Raw genomic sequence first — 19,540 nt, forward strand, 5'->3', positions numbered from 1 at the left:
CGGTTTCATATTTGATTGTTTGTTTTTATGTGAGTACATCAAAAAGCAGCGTGTGTTAAGTGCTATCCACTCAGCAGCATTAACAAAGGAATTCCTTGAGTGCCTCGTGTTTCCTGCCATTCACCATCTCTCCAAGCAGAGGAAGGAAGGAAGCAATTCAGACCTTATTGGCCTTAGTTGTACACTTTTCTTAAATATACAATAAAAAAAGAGTTTTGAGTAAAGCAGTGCATGTGGAGGAGAAAAGCATCTTAACTTAAAGGCTTAGTTTAAAAAATGTTTTGGTTAGTTTTTTTTAAAGATCGTGCAGGTGTGAGAGGGGTGAAAGATGGATTCAGGGGGGAAAGTTTATCACCGAGGAGTGCTGCATTGACAAATAGCGAAGACGGGCAATTTCTCTTACCTTGGTGATTGGAGGATGGATGAGCTTTTTACTCACCTGAGACCGGGATCCTGCTCATCATCGCTGACTCAAAGCTGCTCTGTCACTTTTGATTTTAAAGGCAGTGTTTTGGCTTTTCCTGCCCTGGTGAGCCCCCTCGCAGCACGGGCAAAGTCCGGCGCGCTGTTTTGTTAACGCTCGCTGCAGACTGTTCAAGGTCTTATCCTGCATCCCTCTGCATTAAAACTGCATTCAGAAAGCAGCGCTCTGCTTCTCTTTGGTGTCTCATTTCGATTCTACTCTTTCATCTCCACTTCAGGGAATGTTTAATCTCTTTCCACTTAGAGTTTTTCATAGTCACATTATGCCAGTGTCCAATCTGCCAGAGGGCTAGAAAAAGTCATTATTCTTACACTTGTGGTAAAGCAGCCCATTTATATTGATTGTTGTGGTCAATACAAACCAGTAGTGGTATTGATCCTTCTTTTCTCTGCCTTTATAAAGTCATTATTCTTCTCTCAGATTGTTGGGATTTTTCTTTGAGAGAGACTAAATCTTCCCTGTGCACCACTTTGGCATTTGATTCTGAAAATCTCAATTTGAATTACTTCATATAACTGGGTTATATAAATGGGTGACAGTAAAGGGAAAATCGCATTGGAATGAAGTTTAGGGGTCACCAAGAACTACCTCAGTGTACCTTGCCACTGATTCCCCAAGACCCTGGAGCTCTACTGGACGTTGACGGATAATCGCTCATTTGACGTTTTCATGATGATGATAGTGACTCTATCTAGAGTCATTTCCAAAAAAGGAGTTGCAGTACACACCATCACATATGTTTAGCATAATTTTGATACTCATTGAGCCAGTAAGTAACTCTTTTATGGCTCGTGGATCAGAGCCTTTTTTTTAAAGCTTAAAATAGACAAATCACATTGGGATATAAATGTTCCATCATAGGTTAAAGGTGGATCTTTTTGAAGAGACCATTCTCTCACAGTGGACAGATGCACCTAAATGATGACAGGTTTAGGTCCGCACAGTATAATGGAGCCCCAGTTTCCCTTACTGTATGGGTCAAGGGCTCAGGTTTTTTTCCTTTAATTTGTTTCCCATCTGTTTTATTATTACGATACAGCTGCCTGCTGTAAGCCGAAAAGCTGTTATTTACTGCCATCTAATGGTTGTTCGAAACTCATGCAAAAATGGGTGTGTCAGGACAAGGGCTGGTTTGACTTTGAGGGTTGTAAATACCTGTGTGGCACTGTAAACCCAAGAACGTATTAGCTGATGTTGCTCTTGTTTTTAAAAATGCATTCAGAAACCAAAGTCCAAAAGGAAAACATTCAAATGAGTTTTCTTGTGGGTAATCTTTTGGACGTGAGCACAATTGTTTGTCCCACACTGGAGACTGCTGATTTGTTCAGGGGGCTCAAGCCACCTCCCTCCCCCATAGAAAATCATTGTAATTTGAGTCTTGCCTTGCAGCTGTTACCCTCTCTCAAGCGCCCATTATGCAGCTTTTCATCTGCTTCGGAGGCTGTCAAATGTCATTTCCCCTTCGCTTTCAACTTTCTTTGAAAGCTGTATTTTCTTACTTGGGCCACCAATGGGAGGCGCTCATTGCCTTTAGGTTTATTAGGTTAGGAGCCTCGGCCTGGACCCACAGCCCTTTTCCGCCAAATTCCATCAGCAGACTTGCAACTCTTCCAGGAGGCTGAAGGCATGCTGAAATCTGGAAAGTATTAAACAACCTGCTGGTGAAGGGGATTGAGGAAGGGGAGGTGGGGGGTGGCTAAAGGAGTAAGAGAGAGGGGAATCAAAAAAAAAAATGGGGAGGTGGGGGAAAATAGGAACAGAATAAAAAATTGCTCATATACCGTCTTTTGCCTGTCTCTGCTACATTCCCCTCCCCCCAAAAAATCCAGACCACTCCCCAAGAAGCTACATATGCAACATTTTTTTTCATATCTGCAGCAGTATTTCGCAATTCCTTTTTTTTTTTTTTTAAATGGGTCATAAACAAACAGCCGTTTCTCCAGTATAGCTGTACTGTGGTGTGTGTGTGTGTGTGTGTGAGAGAGAGTGTGTGTGGAGATGTTTGCTGGAACACAAGTGGAAGGCTAGTGCCAGGGCTGAAAAGCCCCAACTGTGTGTTTGTGGTTGGTAGCGAGAATGAAAAAAAAAAAAACTGGATGCTATCCAGACATCCTTTCCCATGCTTTGATACGAACATCTGTGAGCAAATATATACACAATGTACAGAAGGGTGTGCTAAACTCTGCTGAGAAGATCTGCTTTTAAAAAAATGTATAGAATCGCAATCTTATTTATTATCATAAATACTTTTTTTTTTTTTTTTAAGCTGAGTTGTCCCTTCAGGAGAGCGAGATGGAGCACTAGGGATATTGGCATTAACAGGAGCTGCTAACATAAACACTCCAGTACCCAGTACTGACCTCTTGACCTCTAAAACCTGGCTCTCCACGACCAGCAGCAGGAGACCACACACACGTGCTGGGGGGAGGAGTACAGAGGATGCAAAAAGTCTCTGGTGTTCTTGCTGTAAAGAGCTTCACATGCCTTAACTGAGGACTGTGAAAAATTAAACCATACTCCAGACATCTGTGTGGCTTTCCCAGTCATGGATTTTTGCAGGTTTTTCAGAATGTAGGTATGGCTTCCCCATATGGAAAGGTTATTTGAAAGGAAGCCGCTTCTGTCTCTTTCGTTCTCCTCCTGTTGTTGTGCAATGAGCAGTTTCCGTTATAAATGTGGAGACTTTGTCACAGCCTCCTTGGACTGGGCTCAAATCTTCATGGTAAAAATGTGGTTTTTCCCCTTTAGCCGAACCACGTTTGCTGAAATCACTGTAGACGTAGCTCACTTGTTCACTATGTTTTATAACTGTTATAGCAATCAGTTGACAATCAAATAACTGGAACAATTTAACACAAGGATACGTGGTTAAATTTTTATTCTGCATCCAACATGTAGTACTTAAACTTCAACATGGAGGACTAATTTTTGCCATCAGGATGAAAAAAAAATATGATTCAACCCTTCATTTTCCATGCTTTGCTTCTGTCTGTGTGGTACTGCCTTCACCCCATCTCATTCTGCTGCAGAGCACAGGTCCTGCAGCCGAGTGTGTCCCCAGGAGGTCTGGCCTAGTCTGCACTCATGCACCCATGACCACAATAGATAGAGCTGGAGGCTCTGCTGATCTCTACACTTATTTCTGCCAGAGGCCGCTTTCCTTCCAATGCCAGTCATCTACAGCTGGTTGAAACTGGAGGAAGGCGAGCACTCTGTATACCTCGGCTCCTGCACTCCTCCGGACACCCACACATTCGGTCTCTGTCAAATGTAAAGCTTTTGCACATAAAGTTTTGGACAGTTATTGGCAAAACAACACACATTTGCAATTCATCAGCTTCTTTAAATGTAAAGTTAATAGATTTAAATATATACATGTATATATACTGGGAACCTACGACTGATAAAACAAGCCTTCAGGTGTTGATCACACAGTGAGACTTGGCGCCATTTCTACTGAGGCACTGTGTCTACACAATGCACCCCTTGTTTGGTAGCGACAGCATGTCCACAGTGGGGCAAAAACTGACCTGGAAATTGAACACAAAGGGTCACTTCCTGTTGTCCAACTTTAAACTTTGACCTTCCGGCCCTTCTTTTTTCTCCTGACAATATGAGTAATAATTGTCCAGCTTTCACAGCGAGGGCAGAGAGAGCTGAAGGGCCGACAGAGATTGATGCCTGACGCTAATCTGGAAATAAATGGATCCTTTCATGCACCACATTTCATTCATTAAACATCTCTTCTATTCAACAATCTAAAGTTATTTTGAATATTTATTAGCCCGCATAAAGCACATTTATAAGCATCTAAGTAATTCCAGTCCGTCACATCAATCTCTGTACTTCAAAATTAAAGTCTGCATGAGCAGATTTTGATGTTTAATGTTTTTTTTCTCCCTTTTCGGCCAATGAAGTGGAAAAAAAATATGCAGCTCAATAGCTGTGGTATTGCTTCAAAAAATGTTTGATTTCCCAGCTAAGATGAAAGATATTTAAACTAATTCTCATTCACATCACTCGGTCGGATGGATGGGGATGTGTTCAGGCTTCTGTAGTTAGAAAACACAGAGCCCACTGTTCATTTCATACTGCTCTTACTAATATCAGCACTGGCAGGGGCAACCAGACAGACTTTCCATTACAGTCACAGCAATCACCTTCCTGTTTTCATGCGACTTTATACGCAAGCTCTACTTTTGCTTGTGGAAATACTGCCGCAACCTAAAGCCTCATTCGCTTTCCTCAAATCTCAGCAGCATTATAAATCAAGGCGTGCCTGGAGATAGAAAACAACACTAGGGTGAAGAATCCCAGAGCTCCATGTGTAGAGATGATTTTTAAAACACACTGTACTGGGTGTTGGTCCTCCATTTAACAACTTCGTCATCCAGTTTATGCACTACTCCCTTTGGCCATGGTCCCCTCAGGATTGAGCTGGAGAGGAGAGGGGGAAAACTTCAACAGATGCTGGATCTTTTTATCGTCTTACTGGCCAGGATTTAACTCTCCTCCTCCAAGTTCACATGGCCAATCAGAGCTGACAGCCCATAAACAGATGTATTGTGTGTACTAGTGTGTTCTCTGTTGGGTTGGGTTGACTTGAGTTTATTTTATTTTTTTTTATGATTTGATCATTGAATTAGGCTTGGGTTACTTTTTACTTTGGTAAAGCAATTAAAGGTGTGACTTTGAATTCAAAACAGGCATCATACTGACTCAGGAGGAGGATGTTATCTGAGTTCAGCATCCCGGAATAATGTGCATCATCTCTTGCACGCATTCAATTCACACATATACAATTTCTGCCTTATGCTGAATTACAGAAGTCACACAAAAACCTTAAGCAGCAGTGGCAAACATCCGCTACGATCCTACGGGCATTCATGCTATAAATGTAAATGCTGGATAAAAACCACTGTGCAATTATTTGATCTTTTAAACAACCTTAACATTCTCACATCTGTCATGAGACTTTTTTTCTTTATTTTTCTGGGAAGATTTAGCCTTGAAATTTAAATCGGCAGTGTTTATTTTAAACATAAACACTCAGCGTGACGCTTTGCATGTGATGTAGAGGCGTGTCTGGCTCTCAGCTCAAAAGATCCAGCTGAGCATGAGGCCATCTCCTAAAATTCCTGTATCAAACAACTGCCTTCTGGCAGAGTAGCTAGCATGGTTAAGCCTGGTTCAAGCTCCCTCCGCCCTCTCCATCTGTAGCTGTTTACTTTGATTGGCACCGCTCTGCAGTGCTCAAAGGAAGTTGTTCAGGATTCATCTCAAGCGAAACACTGGCTTTCGCACACCGCCATCCCAGGAAAAATCTCGTGTTGACAGCAAACGCATCAATCTTTATGTGAGTGGGACTTGTATATCTCTGTGTATTTAGGAATGGAAGAATGCTTATGTGGGTGTTTGACCGACTTGGTGAGCTATATGGATGAGAGTCATAAAGCGAATCAGAGCAGGGTGGATCAGATAGGGAGGGAATGGATCATTAATCTCTCCCCCACTCCTTTAAAAAAAAAAAATATATATATATATATAAATATATATTTATGTATTCTCTTGGTGCATGATCCAGCTGTGTTGCAGCTTTAGGCCAGCAAGGAAGTGTTGGAGCAGGATACAGGGTGGAGGCAGGGTGAGGTCACACTGTTGTTGGACCTAGGCTGGACGGATGTCTGTGGGGAAAGAGGAGACACTTGGCTCAGTGTTGCAACTGTTTTCGATCGCACTGTTAATTGAACCGTTCATCAGAAATACTCAGACTCTTTCACACAGTACTCCACACAGAGCTGCCATTTTGAACACTATCAAACACTGACCCTCTCTTTCACATGTGGAGCCATGTACACACACATGTGCGTAGTGAAAGTGAGTCACCCACAGAGGCCCAGGCGTATTTAGAGACCGCTATGTGAGCGCCTGGCCCTGCATGCTTGGAATGCCTTGGGTGTGACCAGAGTGGCCATGTGTGTTTGCGTGTATGTGTTTGTGTATGTGTAGTAACGTTGCTCCAGCTGCCTGTCGTCTCCAGCTTGTCCCATCGGTTCTCACTTAAGGAGCAGAGCCAGCCAGACAGTGACTCAAGCAGACACACACACGCACACAGAGGATGAATTAGTCAATGGAAAGAGCTGTACACATTGTTTGGAATTTCCTGGTCACCAGAAATTTTGCTTGAAAACGATCCATGGGTCATTTTTAAACTTTCACTGATCTTCTCACATTGAACTTCACTGAAGTTGTATTCATTAATGAAAATGAAGGATATTTAACTGTAATTACTGGAAGTGATCGTGCGAGCGGAACAGTTTTCCAGTTTTCCATGAAGTTTCAAGTTATGCATTGCACAACGGTGATCCTCAGAGGTTGGCTAGCACTGCCTACTCCCTCCTCCCACAACCATGTGTGTAGTTTTTACAGACTTGAGATCTACAAACCTAACCATGACCTCAGAGAATTAAATATTCTCAGTGGAAAACCCCCGTATCCCCAAAGTGGCATTTCGGGCTTGTCAGCTGCATTGTATGTGTAGTTTTTCCATGTGTGAGTGTAAGAAAGAGCAAAAAGAGCGAGAGAAAAAAGAGATTTTGTTTGCAACTTCAAATACAGAACTATTTTCCACGAGCCTGCATCTCTCTGCTGTTGTTTATATAGTGAACATATGTTTGTACTTGTGGTATTTGTACAGCACACAAGTTATTAAAAAGACTGTCTTGCAGGAGCAGAGCTTATTTAACAAGGCTGAAGCTGCATTGTGGGCTCAGTGTAATGGGAGCCCAGGTGATTGTTTTGAAAGGGTAACTTTATAATGGAAAAATATAAAAACAAGCCCTGGCTTCAATTAAGCCTTTCCACCCCATCCCCCACAACCCCGAAAAAGTGAGGAGTTCCGTCCAAGCTGCCATGTATATTTTCTTCTCTGCCGTTCACCATTTGCCTGCTCCGTATAACCAAGTATGGGATTTAATGTAATTTTTCCGGCTGCACATTCGGAACCACAGTTTTGGGGTCATGGAAACTGCCTGAGTTTACATTTTCAGTCATTCATTTCCATTTTTTATTGAATAAAATAAATGTTTTTTTAAAAATGGAAAGCTGAATCACTTTTCTTCACAGCTCTGCATCATTTTTCTTGACCACACCCTACTTTTAGTCTTTAAAGGGTAAAATTCATTTCTTAGAGGAACTCGAAAGAACAGATGTTTTGAAACTCTCAAATGGGTGTGGGGTGGGGTGGGGGGGGGGGATAAGCTATGGTCTCATCTGGAATGCGTAAAGCACAACAATACATCCCACAGAGTGGGCGGGAACTGTTATGACTTAAATCCTCCCAGAGCAGTATAGGATGATGGTGTAGGCTGTATAGATCAAGATGTTCTTTCTGACTTTCTTCACATATTTGCAAGGCATACAGAGTTCAGGGAGAGGACATTATTTTTCTTTAAAGTAATCTTGTGGTTTCATTAAAACCTCATTAAAGGTTTGGCATATTGTGAATCTGTGTGTTGGCCATCAAAATAGTCCTGGAGAACAACACAGGGGCTATCCCGTGGATAGCCTGTAAGCTTTTCATGTCACATATTAATTCAATATTATGTTATGGTCTAAACTACTCACCACTAGTAAAACTATACTTTCAATTTCCAGCATAGATTGAATTGGTTGTGGAAAAACAGCACTGAAAATATCGATCCTACAGGGAGCCTATGTGGCAGCATAGGCTCAGGGCTGCTTTGAGATTATTGTAAGTTCCCAATACTCACCAAAGTCAAATTCAATATCTTGTACCCTGTTAAGATTTGGTCACAATTTCATTTCTTCCAACTTGTGGCCCCAAAGTAATAATTTTCCCACGCATAAACCAATATAGCAGTTTTATTTGATGTTAGAAAGATACAATAATCAGTAAACGACATAAACGCCTTCTTGATGTACTATTATAAAACAATTTATTATTATTGGCACAATTCACTCAAAGCTACAAATGTGAGCCTTCTGGTTAAAATGATAGGATTTGTCCATCCGGGACTTTAATTCAGAGAAAAATGACTAAAATACGTTTACATAAAATGACAGATGAACTGACCAGCAGACTGAGCGTTATCCTGGTAGCAAGTTCAAAGTGAGGCATATTGGGGTCAGGGAAGAAGTGAAAAAAATGCTAGACTGGCTGTGAGTTTGTTGATGTTTTTAAGTATGTGGATTGTATGTTTGTAGAACATGCTGATGCACTGAGGTGTCTGCCAGAGTTTATCAGGCCATCCTCACCTCCTCATTCACTCAACCACTGAGAGGAGCTGTCAGTGGGTTTGGCGCAGATATTCTATGAGTGGCTGCTCTGGGCTGCCGCCCAGACTGATGCAGACAGATGAACACACACATACACCATCTCCGCTTCAAGCCAGGCTTTACAGCAAGGCCACAGTTTCCTTTGGCCAGGCCACAGTCTCTAGGCTACCCAACACATATGTATGGGTATCACCGCATTCGCTAACATTCGATCAGACAGACTACTCTCTAAACCGAGACTGAACTGAGCACCATGTGCATTGTGGATTCCACTATCAAGTTTGGTTTCATGTTTCAGCAGGCATGACTCATAGCTTAGGCAGTGAATCTGATCTGGAGAGATACCTGTTTAACAGCATGCTGAGGATTGTATTCTTGAATTTTTTTCTTTTTCCTCATTTCTTCCACACAAGTTGATAGCTTGGCCTTTGTTAACTGTCCTATAAAGAGCTCTGCTGTTTTGTGTAAAGAATTCATTAAAAGTCACGGCCAAGAGTAAGGGTGTGTGAAACCTGTCTGATGAACTATGTAAACACATCTTCCTTCAGAAGTAAATGAACTCTAGTTTCTACACTGGTATATCACGGCATTTGACCTCAGAAGCAGTTCTGCGGATAATTCCTACAAAGCTGCAACAAATAGTGAGATAATAGCCAGTTAGATGCAACTTCTTCCAGGAAAACCCGATTTACAAAAGCTTCAAAAGTGCTGGCAGCATTTCAGGAAAGAAAATATTTCCTTCTAAGCACCTTTATTCTCATAAAATCTCAGTTGGCAGCTTGTGAAAGAAATGCTGCAATGTTAGCTGTCAAAGAAGGACAGCTACAGTTTCGAAAAGATAACACAGCAACTGGAATGAGTAAACTTCTGATAGCAAGTACACAGGAATTAGTTTCTTCTCTGAGAGTTGTAGTGGATTCTAGCTACAGATCTGCAGATCTCAGAGCAGTTGGATCATATGATCACGGCTGCTTATTGCAACATATTTGATTGTAATTAAAAAAAATAGCAATAGAGCATGTCTGACGCAACTTAAATTCTTATCCACAGATATCAGAGCTGTGAGAACCGAGTAGAAAGGAGAGCAAAGCAATTCAAATTGAATTCTTTCATAGTTTTTATTGCTTCATTCTAAACCCCCGGAGGCCAGTCGCACTCTGATTCCAAGCAACAGTCTGTGTTACAGTCTTGCCTGTTGGGATGTGTGTCCTGATGACATCGACTCCAACAGGAAGCCAGGGGCTAATGATTACCACATGTTTAGGATCACTAGGGTGCCACAATCTGGATTTTGTCATGCCGTATGTCTCTCATTTATTTGGTTGTTGATTCTTGATAGGGAAGGACAGAGCCTTTTCTAAAGGGAAGGAAACAACAGCCCTAATCACTTTTAAACATGGCCTGTTTTATCTGATTTAACACCCGGCCAATGGATCTCTTCAGCTCAGTTATGGGTCTTCCTGGAGTTTTGAAATTTAAAACAAAAGAGACGACAAGGGGTGTGTATTATAGAGCCTGGCCATATTTTCAACGTGCGTATTTAGGATCATTGTCAACATGCATTCTGCTGTTGGTGTCACTGGGTGTCAACACATTACCATGCAAACCTTTAACACAGGTCAACTTGTCGTTCCGTTTCAGCTCTTTCTGTCTATGGGATGTCATTTGATAGTCACTCAGCGGTGTAAAACATAAACAGCGAACACAGGGTAAGACCAGTTCAGCCCTGAGGGTTAAGAAACACAAGAAAGTGTCATGAACATCCTGGAAAACATAAACAGCATCTGTAAGAGGAATGTCACTGTCAGCGGATTCACATAGTATCATATGTTTGGAAATGAATCTCGATTAAAGCAGGCAACAGAACGAGCAGTGAAAATGAACAAAACGTTCTGTGAATAGTGCAGAAAAGCATCCAATGATTTCCAGCTGTGATGAGCCAAAGATGTGATTTTTTTTCCCTTTTTCTTTTCCTCAACGTCCCATACAGTGGGGCAAAAAAGTATTTAGTCAGCCACCGATTGTGCAAGTTCCCCCACTTAAAATGATGACAGAGGTCAGTAATTTGCACCAGAGGTACACTTCAACTGTGAGAGACAGAATGTGAAAAAAAAATCCATGAATTCACATGGTAGGATTTGTAAAGAATTTATTCGTAAATTAGGGTGGAAAATAAGTATTTGGTCACCTCAAACAAGGAAGATCTCTGGCTCTCACAGACCTGTAACGTCTTCTGTAAGACGCTTTTCTGTCCCCCACTCGTTACCTGTATGAATGGCACCTGTTTGAACTCATCATCTGTATAAAAGACACCTGTCCACAGCCTCAAACAGTCAGACTCCAAACTCCGCCATGGCCAAGACCAAAGAGCTTTCGAAGGACACCAGGAAAAGTATTGTAGACCTGCACCAGACTGGGAAGAGTGAATCTACAATAGGCAAGCAGCTTGGTGTGAAAAAATCAACTGTGGGAGCAATCATCAGAAAATGGAAGACATACAAGACCACTGATAATCTCCCTCGATCTGGGGCTCCACGCAAGATCTCATCCCGTGGGGTCAAAATGATCATGAGAACGGTGAGCAAAGATCCCAGAACCACACGGGGGGACCTGGTGAATGACCTGCAGAGAGCTGGGACCAAAGTAACAAAGGTCACCATCAGTAACACACTACAACGGCAGGGAATCAAATCCCGCAGTGCCAGACGTGTTCCTCTGCTGAAGCCAGTGCATGTCCAGGCCCGTCTGAAGTTTGCCAGAGAGCACATGGATGATACAGCAGAGGATTGGGAGAATGTCATGTGGTCAGATGAAACCAAAGTAGAACTTTTTGGTATAAACTCAACTCGTCGTGTTTGGAGGAAGAAGAATACTGAGTTGCATCCCAAGAACACCACTGTGAAGCATGGGGGTGGAAACATCATGCTATGGGGCTGTTTTTCTGCCAAGGGGACAGGACGACTGATCCGTGTTAAGGACAGAATGAATGGGGCCATGTATCGTGAGATTTTGAGCCAAAACCTCCTTCCATCAGTGAGAACTTTGAAGATGAAACGAGGCTGGGTCTTCCAACATGACAATGATCCAAAACACACCGCCCGGGCAACAAAGGAGTGGCTCCGTAAGAAGCATTTGAAAGTCCTGGAGTGGCCTAGCCAGTCTCCAGACCTCAACCCCATAGAAAATCTGTGGCGGGAGTTGAAAGTCCGTGTTGCTCGGCGACAGCCCCAAAACATCACTGCTCTCGAGAAGATCTGCATGGAGGAATGGGCCAAAATACCAGCTACTGTGTGTGCAAACCTGGTAAAGACCTATAGTAAACGTTTGACCTCTGTTATTGCCAACAAAGGTTATGTTACAAAGTATTGAGTTGTATTTTTGTTATTGACCAAATACTTATTTTCCACCCTGATTTACGAATAAATTCTTTACAAATCCTACCATGTGGATTCATGGATTTTTTTTTTCACATTCTGTCTCTCACAGTTGAAGTGTACCTCTGGTGCAAATTACTGACCTCTGTCATCATTTTAGGTGGGGGAACTTGCACAATCGGTGGCTGACTAAATACTTTTTTGCCCCACTGTAGGTGGAGAGGCTTCCTTCATTCCTTCATATTCCCACATGTAAAATTATTAGCTGTCCCACTAATGTGTCCTCAAGGCAGCCAATTCATGGTCACATCCAAAACCAAACCCTAATCCCCAGTTGTGTCACTGTTCCTTCACTCATATGTTTCCTGTTGGAGATGAAGCAGCCCCAAAAGCCCCCTGGCCACTCCTGCAGGTGGAGACCAGTGCTGTAAAACTGGGTTGGGCTTGAGCTGAGGCTGAGTCATTTTTATCACAAAATAGCAAACTGTTCCAGTTAATCCAGCTCATCACAAGTCTAAACTTGAGTCTCAATATGTCTGCTTTGAGAATATAAGAACGAAAATGAAAGTAACATCATGAAAGAAAACGCAGAATGTGCTCACCTAGCTCTGAGATTAACACTGGATCCAGAAAATGGTAGGTAGGTAGGTAGGTAGGTAGGTAGGTAGGTAGGGGAAATTGTTAAATACATGCAGATAAAGATGTCAGCAGCAATGCAAATAAAGTCATTCATACTGGGGATGCTGCATGTTGTGGTGAGGTTACTTTAATCTTGTATTAAAACTAAATACAAACCAAACAGTAGAGTCATTGTGACGCCTTTGTGGTTTGGTTTCAGGTCAGCTGTTTTGCCTGAAGTGAGTAGGTCTCACAAATAAGTGAGGTTTATTTAAGAGAATAAATCTGAGCATGCGCAGTAAATGGCCAAAAACCTTGCAATTTTGACATTTTAAACAGCCATCTAACATATCTCACTTTTAGTGAAAGTCTTAATTAAAAGGGTGTGCCAGTTTTAAACTCAGCTACGGCCGAGCCGCAATAACCTCGCACTGTTGTCGCTGGTTTTGAGCTGCTTCTGCCTGTTTGCTTTGTAATCACTCTCTACAAAAGGACGAGCCTTGTGTTTTGTTTTGGTTCTTTTTTGGGGTGGGGGTGGTGTGTGTGTGGGGGGGGGGGGGGGGGGGGGGGTGATGGCTTTGGGTTTGCTATCAGCCATGTAACAGAGATCACAACTCAACAGGGTTACAGTTGAGTCATCACTGAGCGAACCAAGTAATCAGTCAAAGCGAGCAGCAGTAGCTTTTACAGCATTCCAGAGTATGTGAGGATTTTTTCTTCTTCTGTTGTAGTCCAAGTGTGTGTTTCACACTAAAATATTCATCACTAAAACATCAAACAGCCACATAAAAATTTCATTAGAAAACCAATTTTTGTCCGTTTTTATAAATATGATTAAAAATCCGACAGCTTCATTAATGAAATGTTTATTGCATTCTTATTAGAGGTTATTAAATCAAAAGTAAAGGGTGGGGCACATTAAGGCTCACTGCAATAATGCTTCATTTGCTAAGGAATGCATCACCTATACTGCATTAGGAGATTTCACAACAGCAGCAGCAACAATCTAACTTTATAATTCATGTCCTATTATTGTTTGAAGTTTTCTCTATTTTTAGTCAGATCCAGCGTTATCCTTCCTGCTCTGTATCCTCTTTATAAGTAACAAAACTGTATTGCCTGTGAATTCTCCCTGACCACAGACTAGTGTTACACCAGTGAGATTTGTAAGCTTCTCTCACACCTGCTCCAGCTGCACTGCCAGGTTCATCTTTTCCTCCTGCTTCTCCTGCTTCTGGCAAAGCCTGCCCCCACTGACCACTGCACCAATTACATCTTCATAAACAGTGGCACGTCCATCCAGTGGTCTGGGCGGTTGTCAAAGAGCTGTCTCTTTTTTTTTTCTTTTCTTTTTTGCCTCTCCAGCTCTGCCAGGACACACAGTGCTGCCTCACTGGGCATCCCACAGGGAGGCTGTACAGCAGCCCACAGTTCATCCCTTTGCGTGTTTACAAACACAGACCACAGGAATCCACCTGATGGGCCAAGAACAGCAAGGGAGAGGAAAGAGGGCAGGCACGCGCTGTGTTCTCTGACTGCAGCAGGTGATGACTATCACGTTTGGACTGTGATGGTTTCAAAGCAGCAGTGTGCGCTTGTTCTTTTATCGCTGTTTTCACTGCCATTCTTAATTTGGGTTTACAGCTCTGTCACTGTGAGGAAATGGCACGAGACCGCAGTGTAATGAGCGATACAGAACTCTGACGGGCTTTGATCTGCAATCTTAGTAACCCATCGATGGACCTCGAGTCAAGCCGTTCCATCAGTGTAGCATGACCAAAACACTGCACTGTTTTAATTCCCTTTGGCACTGGACAAACCAAGACTTGGAGAGACAACACATGAGGCTCAGTTCACACAAACACACACACACAGGCATTCTGGGCCCCCAGAGCACCTCGCTGGTTCACGTGCAAACACACACATACACACACGTGTACACGTGTGTTTTATGACGATCAATGAGTTTTGTTTGCAATCAAATGCAACAAAGTCAAGAATCATGACTGTCATTGTACAAATAAGAAAATGAATGAGCACTGTGGATGTAATGAATGACTCATTAGATCATAAACCAACTCTACATAGTTTTATATCAGCAGGTTATGTTAATGTTTTGGAAAGTGTGGAATTCTGTTTGTGTGTCTGTGGAAGTCTTTAGGTTTGCTCAGCAGCGCCACAGGTTATACTACAGTCCTGTAGATTTCACTTTCGTTGATGGGCCTCCACGGGAGGAAAGAGAAAGAGAGAGACAGAGGGGGAAAAGAAAGGAGTAGGCCTCTGGTGACGTGCAGGGCCTGCAGGGCGGTGTTCAGGCGGAGAAAGACACAGACTGGGGTGTGTGAGCTACATCTGGAATAGTATCTAGAGAGAGTCGCGAAGCAGAAGCAAGGTGATACTTTCCCAGCTCTTCTCTTCAGCTCGATCCGTTAAACGGAGAAAAAACTCCAACAACTTTTGATTGGCCTTTTTTTGTAAGTGGGATTAATATATTTGCTTTTTCCATGCTCTTGTTATAGTCAGTGATCTCATTTTTCCCCCACTGAGTTTTACCCTCATACAGCAGGACTCGACCATGGATTTTACTTTTATGACGCAAAACCCGTTAAACCGTTTGAAGCTGTGACTTTGCCTGAGAGTCTCGCTCGTCTCTCCCAGTTTTAAAGTTAGGTGCTTTGTACTTGACATTACCAAACAGGGAAAGTTGTGGCTCGCGCATGGCGGTACTTTTCTGGAATGTTTTTCATAGAGATGGGTTGAGTTTGTTTTCCAGCAGCCTGCTCCCGATTAGTCGAGAAACCGTCTCCCTTACTCACACAGACAGCTGATTCATGGTCAGGTTTTTAGCCAACGACTTTTTTTTATGCAAACCCGTATTGCTTTCATCAGTTAGTTACGTCGTTTGGATATTTAAATAGATCGAAAGTTCAATACTTTGATTCACTTTGACAAAAATAGATTAATTTGTGCAGCTCGACGTTAAACTCGACATTAATTATTAACTTCGGGAAATAGTCAATGGTCCTCCCTTCTTCGCCCTGTGTTTGAATGTAAGGGAATACTTTCACATTGAGGTAAACATTGCGGTCGATGCATAAGTGAGGTAATGCCGCCCTCTGGCGTGGAGATAGGCTAGTGAACACACCTAGAAGAGAGTTGGTGTAATGGCAAATTCACGTGAAATGTCTTCTCTTTTCTGCAGACCTACTTGAAAAAAAATGCTGCTCATCCTGCTTGGAGTGCTTATCTTGCACGTAATCATTCTCATTCTCCTCATCGTGTCGACAGCTGCCAGTGTAAGTTCTGTGAGACCTTTTGTCAACTTTTAAATTGCGAAAAATACAGAATGGAGCATGAGGATGTGATCTGAATAGACAAGGAGTTGTTTCAGTGATTGATTACTTTGTAATATTGCTACTGGACGTACAGCAGTAACAGGTTAAATGGTTCCGTGTTGTTGTGTTTATCAGGCCTGGTCTGTAGCTGACAACAGTGGCAAAGATCTATGGTACAAATGCTCAACAAACAATGGAGGTTACCATTGCCAACCATCCAGCAATGAAGGTTTGTTCATGTTTATAGAAAAACAAACAAAATGCAGCGTGCTTTGTTACTGAAAAGTGATGCACAAGTTAAATTTCATGCTATTCATCTCTTCTGTCTGCCTCCTAGACTGGATCCAAGCAGTGCAAGCTCTCATGATCCTGTCAGTGCTCTTCTGCTTCTTCTCCCTCATTGCGTTTTTATATCAGCTGTTCAGACTAGTTAAGGGCGGACGCTTCTTCTTCACTGCCATCTTCCAGATCTTAGCAAGTGAGTATGACTTCATCACATGCTGACAGTCACACCCTGAGAAGAAATGGGTGGAGTGGTGAGATCATCTACATTCATGCCAATTTCCTTCAGATTCCCCTCAACTCTCTTCTCATCTTTCCTAGGTGTGTTTGTGATGTGCGGGGCAATCATCTACACTGTGATGCGTCCAGATGATGGCACCCATACAAACTTCGGGTATGCGTATGTGCTGGCTTGGGTGGCTTTCCCTATGTGTCTCATGAGTGGCCTAATTTATATTGTCCTGAGGAAGAAAGAATGAAAGAATCAGGGGAGGAGAAATAAGGAAGGGTAGTTAGGAGGCCCTTTACTACAACAGCGCACTGTGCTTACTACCCACAGACCATAGACTGACATCCCAACAAAAGTGCATGTGTCACCAACACAAAATAATTTGTTTTTGTTGCTGTATTTCAGTATCCATTATTTCTCTGAAAACATCACATCAGGTTTTTTTTCTTTCAACACCACAGCTGTGTTATCAGTGTGTGTTTGGAAATGCATTGGTGACATATTGATTTTTGATGCATGCTGGCACTTGATTTCAACAAATCCATCATCGGTGATGAGATGAATAACATTGCATTGCTTCAGTACAAAGATGTACATAGTGTCTGTGGTTTTTAGACATATTTATAACATTTTTTCATACATTGTGTACATAATGTTGTCAAGTTAACATTGTCATGCTCAATTATGTGATAGAGTTTGTGTCTTTCACAAGTCATGCAGCTGTGCCAAAGAGATGTCGCTTCAAAAGCCAGAATATCAAGCTTCTTATTTTTTTTAACATTGTTTTTATGTCTTAACTGTCAGATGCTTTGATCCATGTGCCTTACTTAATCTGTTTAATTCTTGAAGGAAGTAAGAAAACCCTCAAAATTGAAAATAAGTGTTAATACTCATGAAGTTTTGTTTCCTGACTTATCATTGTACTTGATATACCAAATAAAAATGTTTTGCATTTTGTAACCTAGTTTTAAAAATGGTGCTTTTTTTCTTTTCTTTTTTTTTATTATTATGCTTGAACTGTATAGCCTACTTTGTGTTGCAAGTGTGTCATGTCCTGTGATTAATTTGCTTTTGTACAAACTCGAGTTTGCCTTTTTTTTTGTCAATATTCTAAATAAACCTTTTGAAAATAAATCTGCTTGTCGCTGAAAGGTTTAATCATGTGCACGCTTCACAGAAGTCCGTAGGATGGGCTATCTGCACTCTTTTAGTAGTATAGGGAATACTAGGAAATGGCACTATTGTGTCTTTACACCATATTTTTGTACCTCTTGGTGGCGCTATGACACACAAAACACGTAAATGCCTGCGAATAAGAGTGTTCACCATAGCCACAAACTACCGTGATAAATACTTTCACTATGTAAGCATGGTGCTACATTATATTTACATGGTGTGTGGCAAGAATGGTGCAGATTAAACGATCATGTAAATCAAAGGTTTTGAAAAGTTAGGAGTCTCTCTCTTGTTCATTCATAGAGTTGGAAGTAAACTCTATGGAGGTAAACTGCTGATCTGCAGTTTTTCATGTAGCTTTCATTTAATTTCCATTGATTGTCAAGTATGGGTGAAATGAGAACAAGCAATTTTATGAATGCAAATAGCTCCACCTGGCTACATTTCGAGGACGTGCTTATCAAATTCTGGAAACTTGGCACCATATGCAGACATTATTTCAGCAAAACAGCATAAATCAAAGATCCCACTAAAACGCGGTTAAGGAAAGAATGTCTCAACAGCATCTCTGAGGATAAACCAAAATAAAAAAAAGGGGGAAAATACAAGAAAAATGTAATAGTGCAAAGTGCCTCAGAAAAAGACATTGATCTGTTTAGAATTTGCTTAGACAGTTTCTCCCCAGCATCATTTCTATTTAATGTGACATATTGAAAGCATACTAGTAGATTTACATATGCTATATCTTTTTTTAAAAATTCAATTTGGCTAAGAATAAGTTTAAGATTCTTTTTACTTATTAACATGATTTGACCATGTCAAATGATCAGTTATGATTTTATTTACTTTTGTTTGTTTGGGCAACACATTGCTTTATGATTAGTATTTTATTGTAGTCCTTATGAGCTGATAAGATAACATTACACTCTGATGATACTGAGGCACATAAAACAATTAAACAGCAATATATTTTTTGCTAATGATAAACAATTGTAATAAAGATTTTATTACTGATCAGTGATTCTGTTGTAGATTATTAAATACATACAGAGTTAATCTCATGAATGGATGTATTTTACCCCCAAGCCCACATTTTTTCCCTAAACCTAACCAAATAGCATTGCTTACTACATTAATTTAATGGTCTGAGTGCCATTTATTGATAAGCCAATTATTAACAAATTATGTGATTGATCATCATTTTTATTGCTTTTTTCGTCTTCTTTCACCTGGTTGCTTCAAGGGGTCGCCACACTAACTGCCTGCCTCTGTCTCACCTTGTCTTTACTATCCACTGCATGTCTCCCCTCACTTTTTTATAAATCTTTTCTGTGGTCTTCCTCTGTTCCTGGTGTCTGACAGCTCCATCTTTAGCATCCTTTGTCCGATATAGCCACCATCTCAGCCTTGCCTCTCTAATTTTGTCTCAACATTTGTTTTTAAATTGTATGCTAACACAAAACTAAAGAGTACCAAAGCTTAATGAATCATTTTACCATAAAAACAAGTCTGAAGGAGCAAAAATAAAGGACCCAACAAACAAAGTGTGTTGCAGTCACCACCTAGTGGAATCATAAGCAGTGGTCAGAACATTTTTCTTTTTCCATGATCATTAATTGTCTGGGTGCTTAACTGCTTTGTGTAAAATAACACAAAAAAGTTGACTGTCTCAAGGGTGGTCAGAATTTTCCCAGGTTTTGTAAGATTGATCAGATTAAAAAAATACCACTACTTCTAAATAAAT

The 19,540-nt window shown here is 41.4% G+C and overlaps 1 protein-coding gene across 1 annotated transcript; it reads left to right on the forward strand.

Moving 5' to 3' along the window:
* Window positions 1–15,088: 15,088 nt before the first annotated feature.
* LOC146711516 (peripheral myelin protein 22-like) lies at window positions 15,089–17,758 on the forward strand. Its single transcript, XM_085454368.1, has 5 exons — window positions 15,089–15,248; window positions 15,977–16,070; window positions 16,245–16,338; window positions 16,447–16,587; window positions 16,713–17,758. Exons 2-5 carry the CDS (start codon window positions 15,993–15,995, stop codon window positions 16,868–16,870), a joined length of 471 nt encoding a protein of 156 aa, XP_085310494.1. The 5' UTR covers window positions 15,089–15,248; window positions 15,977–15,992; the 3' UTR covers window positions 16,871–17,758.
* The last annotated feature ends 1,782 nt before the right edge of the window (window positions 17,759–19,540 follow it).

Source organism: Copadichromis virginalis, linkage group LG4, assembly GCF_057382275.1.
Source record: "Copadichromis virginalis isolate Kocher_CV1m ecotype Utaka linkage group LG4, C_Virginalis_male_GT1.1, whole genome shotgun sequence".
Classification (NCBI taxonomy): domain Eukaryota; kingdom Metazoa; phylum Chordata; class Actinopteri; order Cichliformes; family Cichlidae; genus Copadichromis; species Copadichromis virginalis.

What these genes read in the sequence shown, in the direction of transcription:
- LOC146711516 (XM_085454368.1), top strand. Translation starts at nt 15,993, where the DNA reads ATGCTGCTCATCCTGCTTGGAGTGCTTATCTTGCACGTAATCATTCTC. An exon ending in TCGTGTCGACAGCTGCCAGT is followed by an intron (nt 16,071 to 16,244) that starts GTAAGTTCTGTG and finishes TGTGTTTATCAG; the next exon opens with GCCTGGTCTGTAGCTGACAA. An exon ending in CATCTTCCAGATCTTAGCAA is followed by an intron (nt 16,588 to 16,712) that starts GTGAGTATGACT and finishes CATCTTTCCTAG; the next exon opens with GTGTGTTTGTGATGTGCGGG.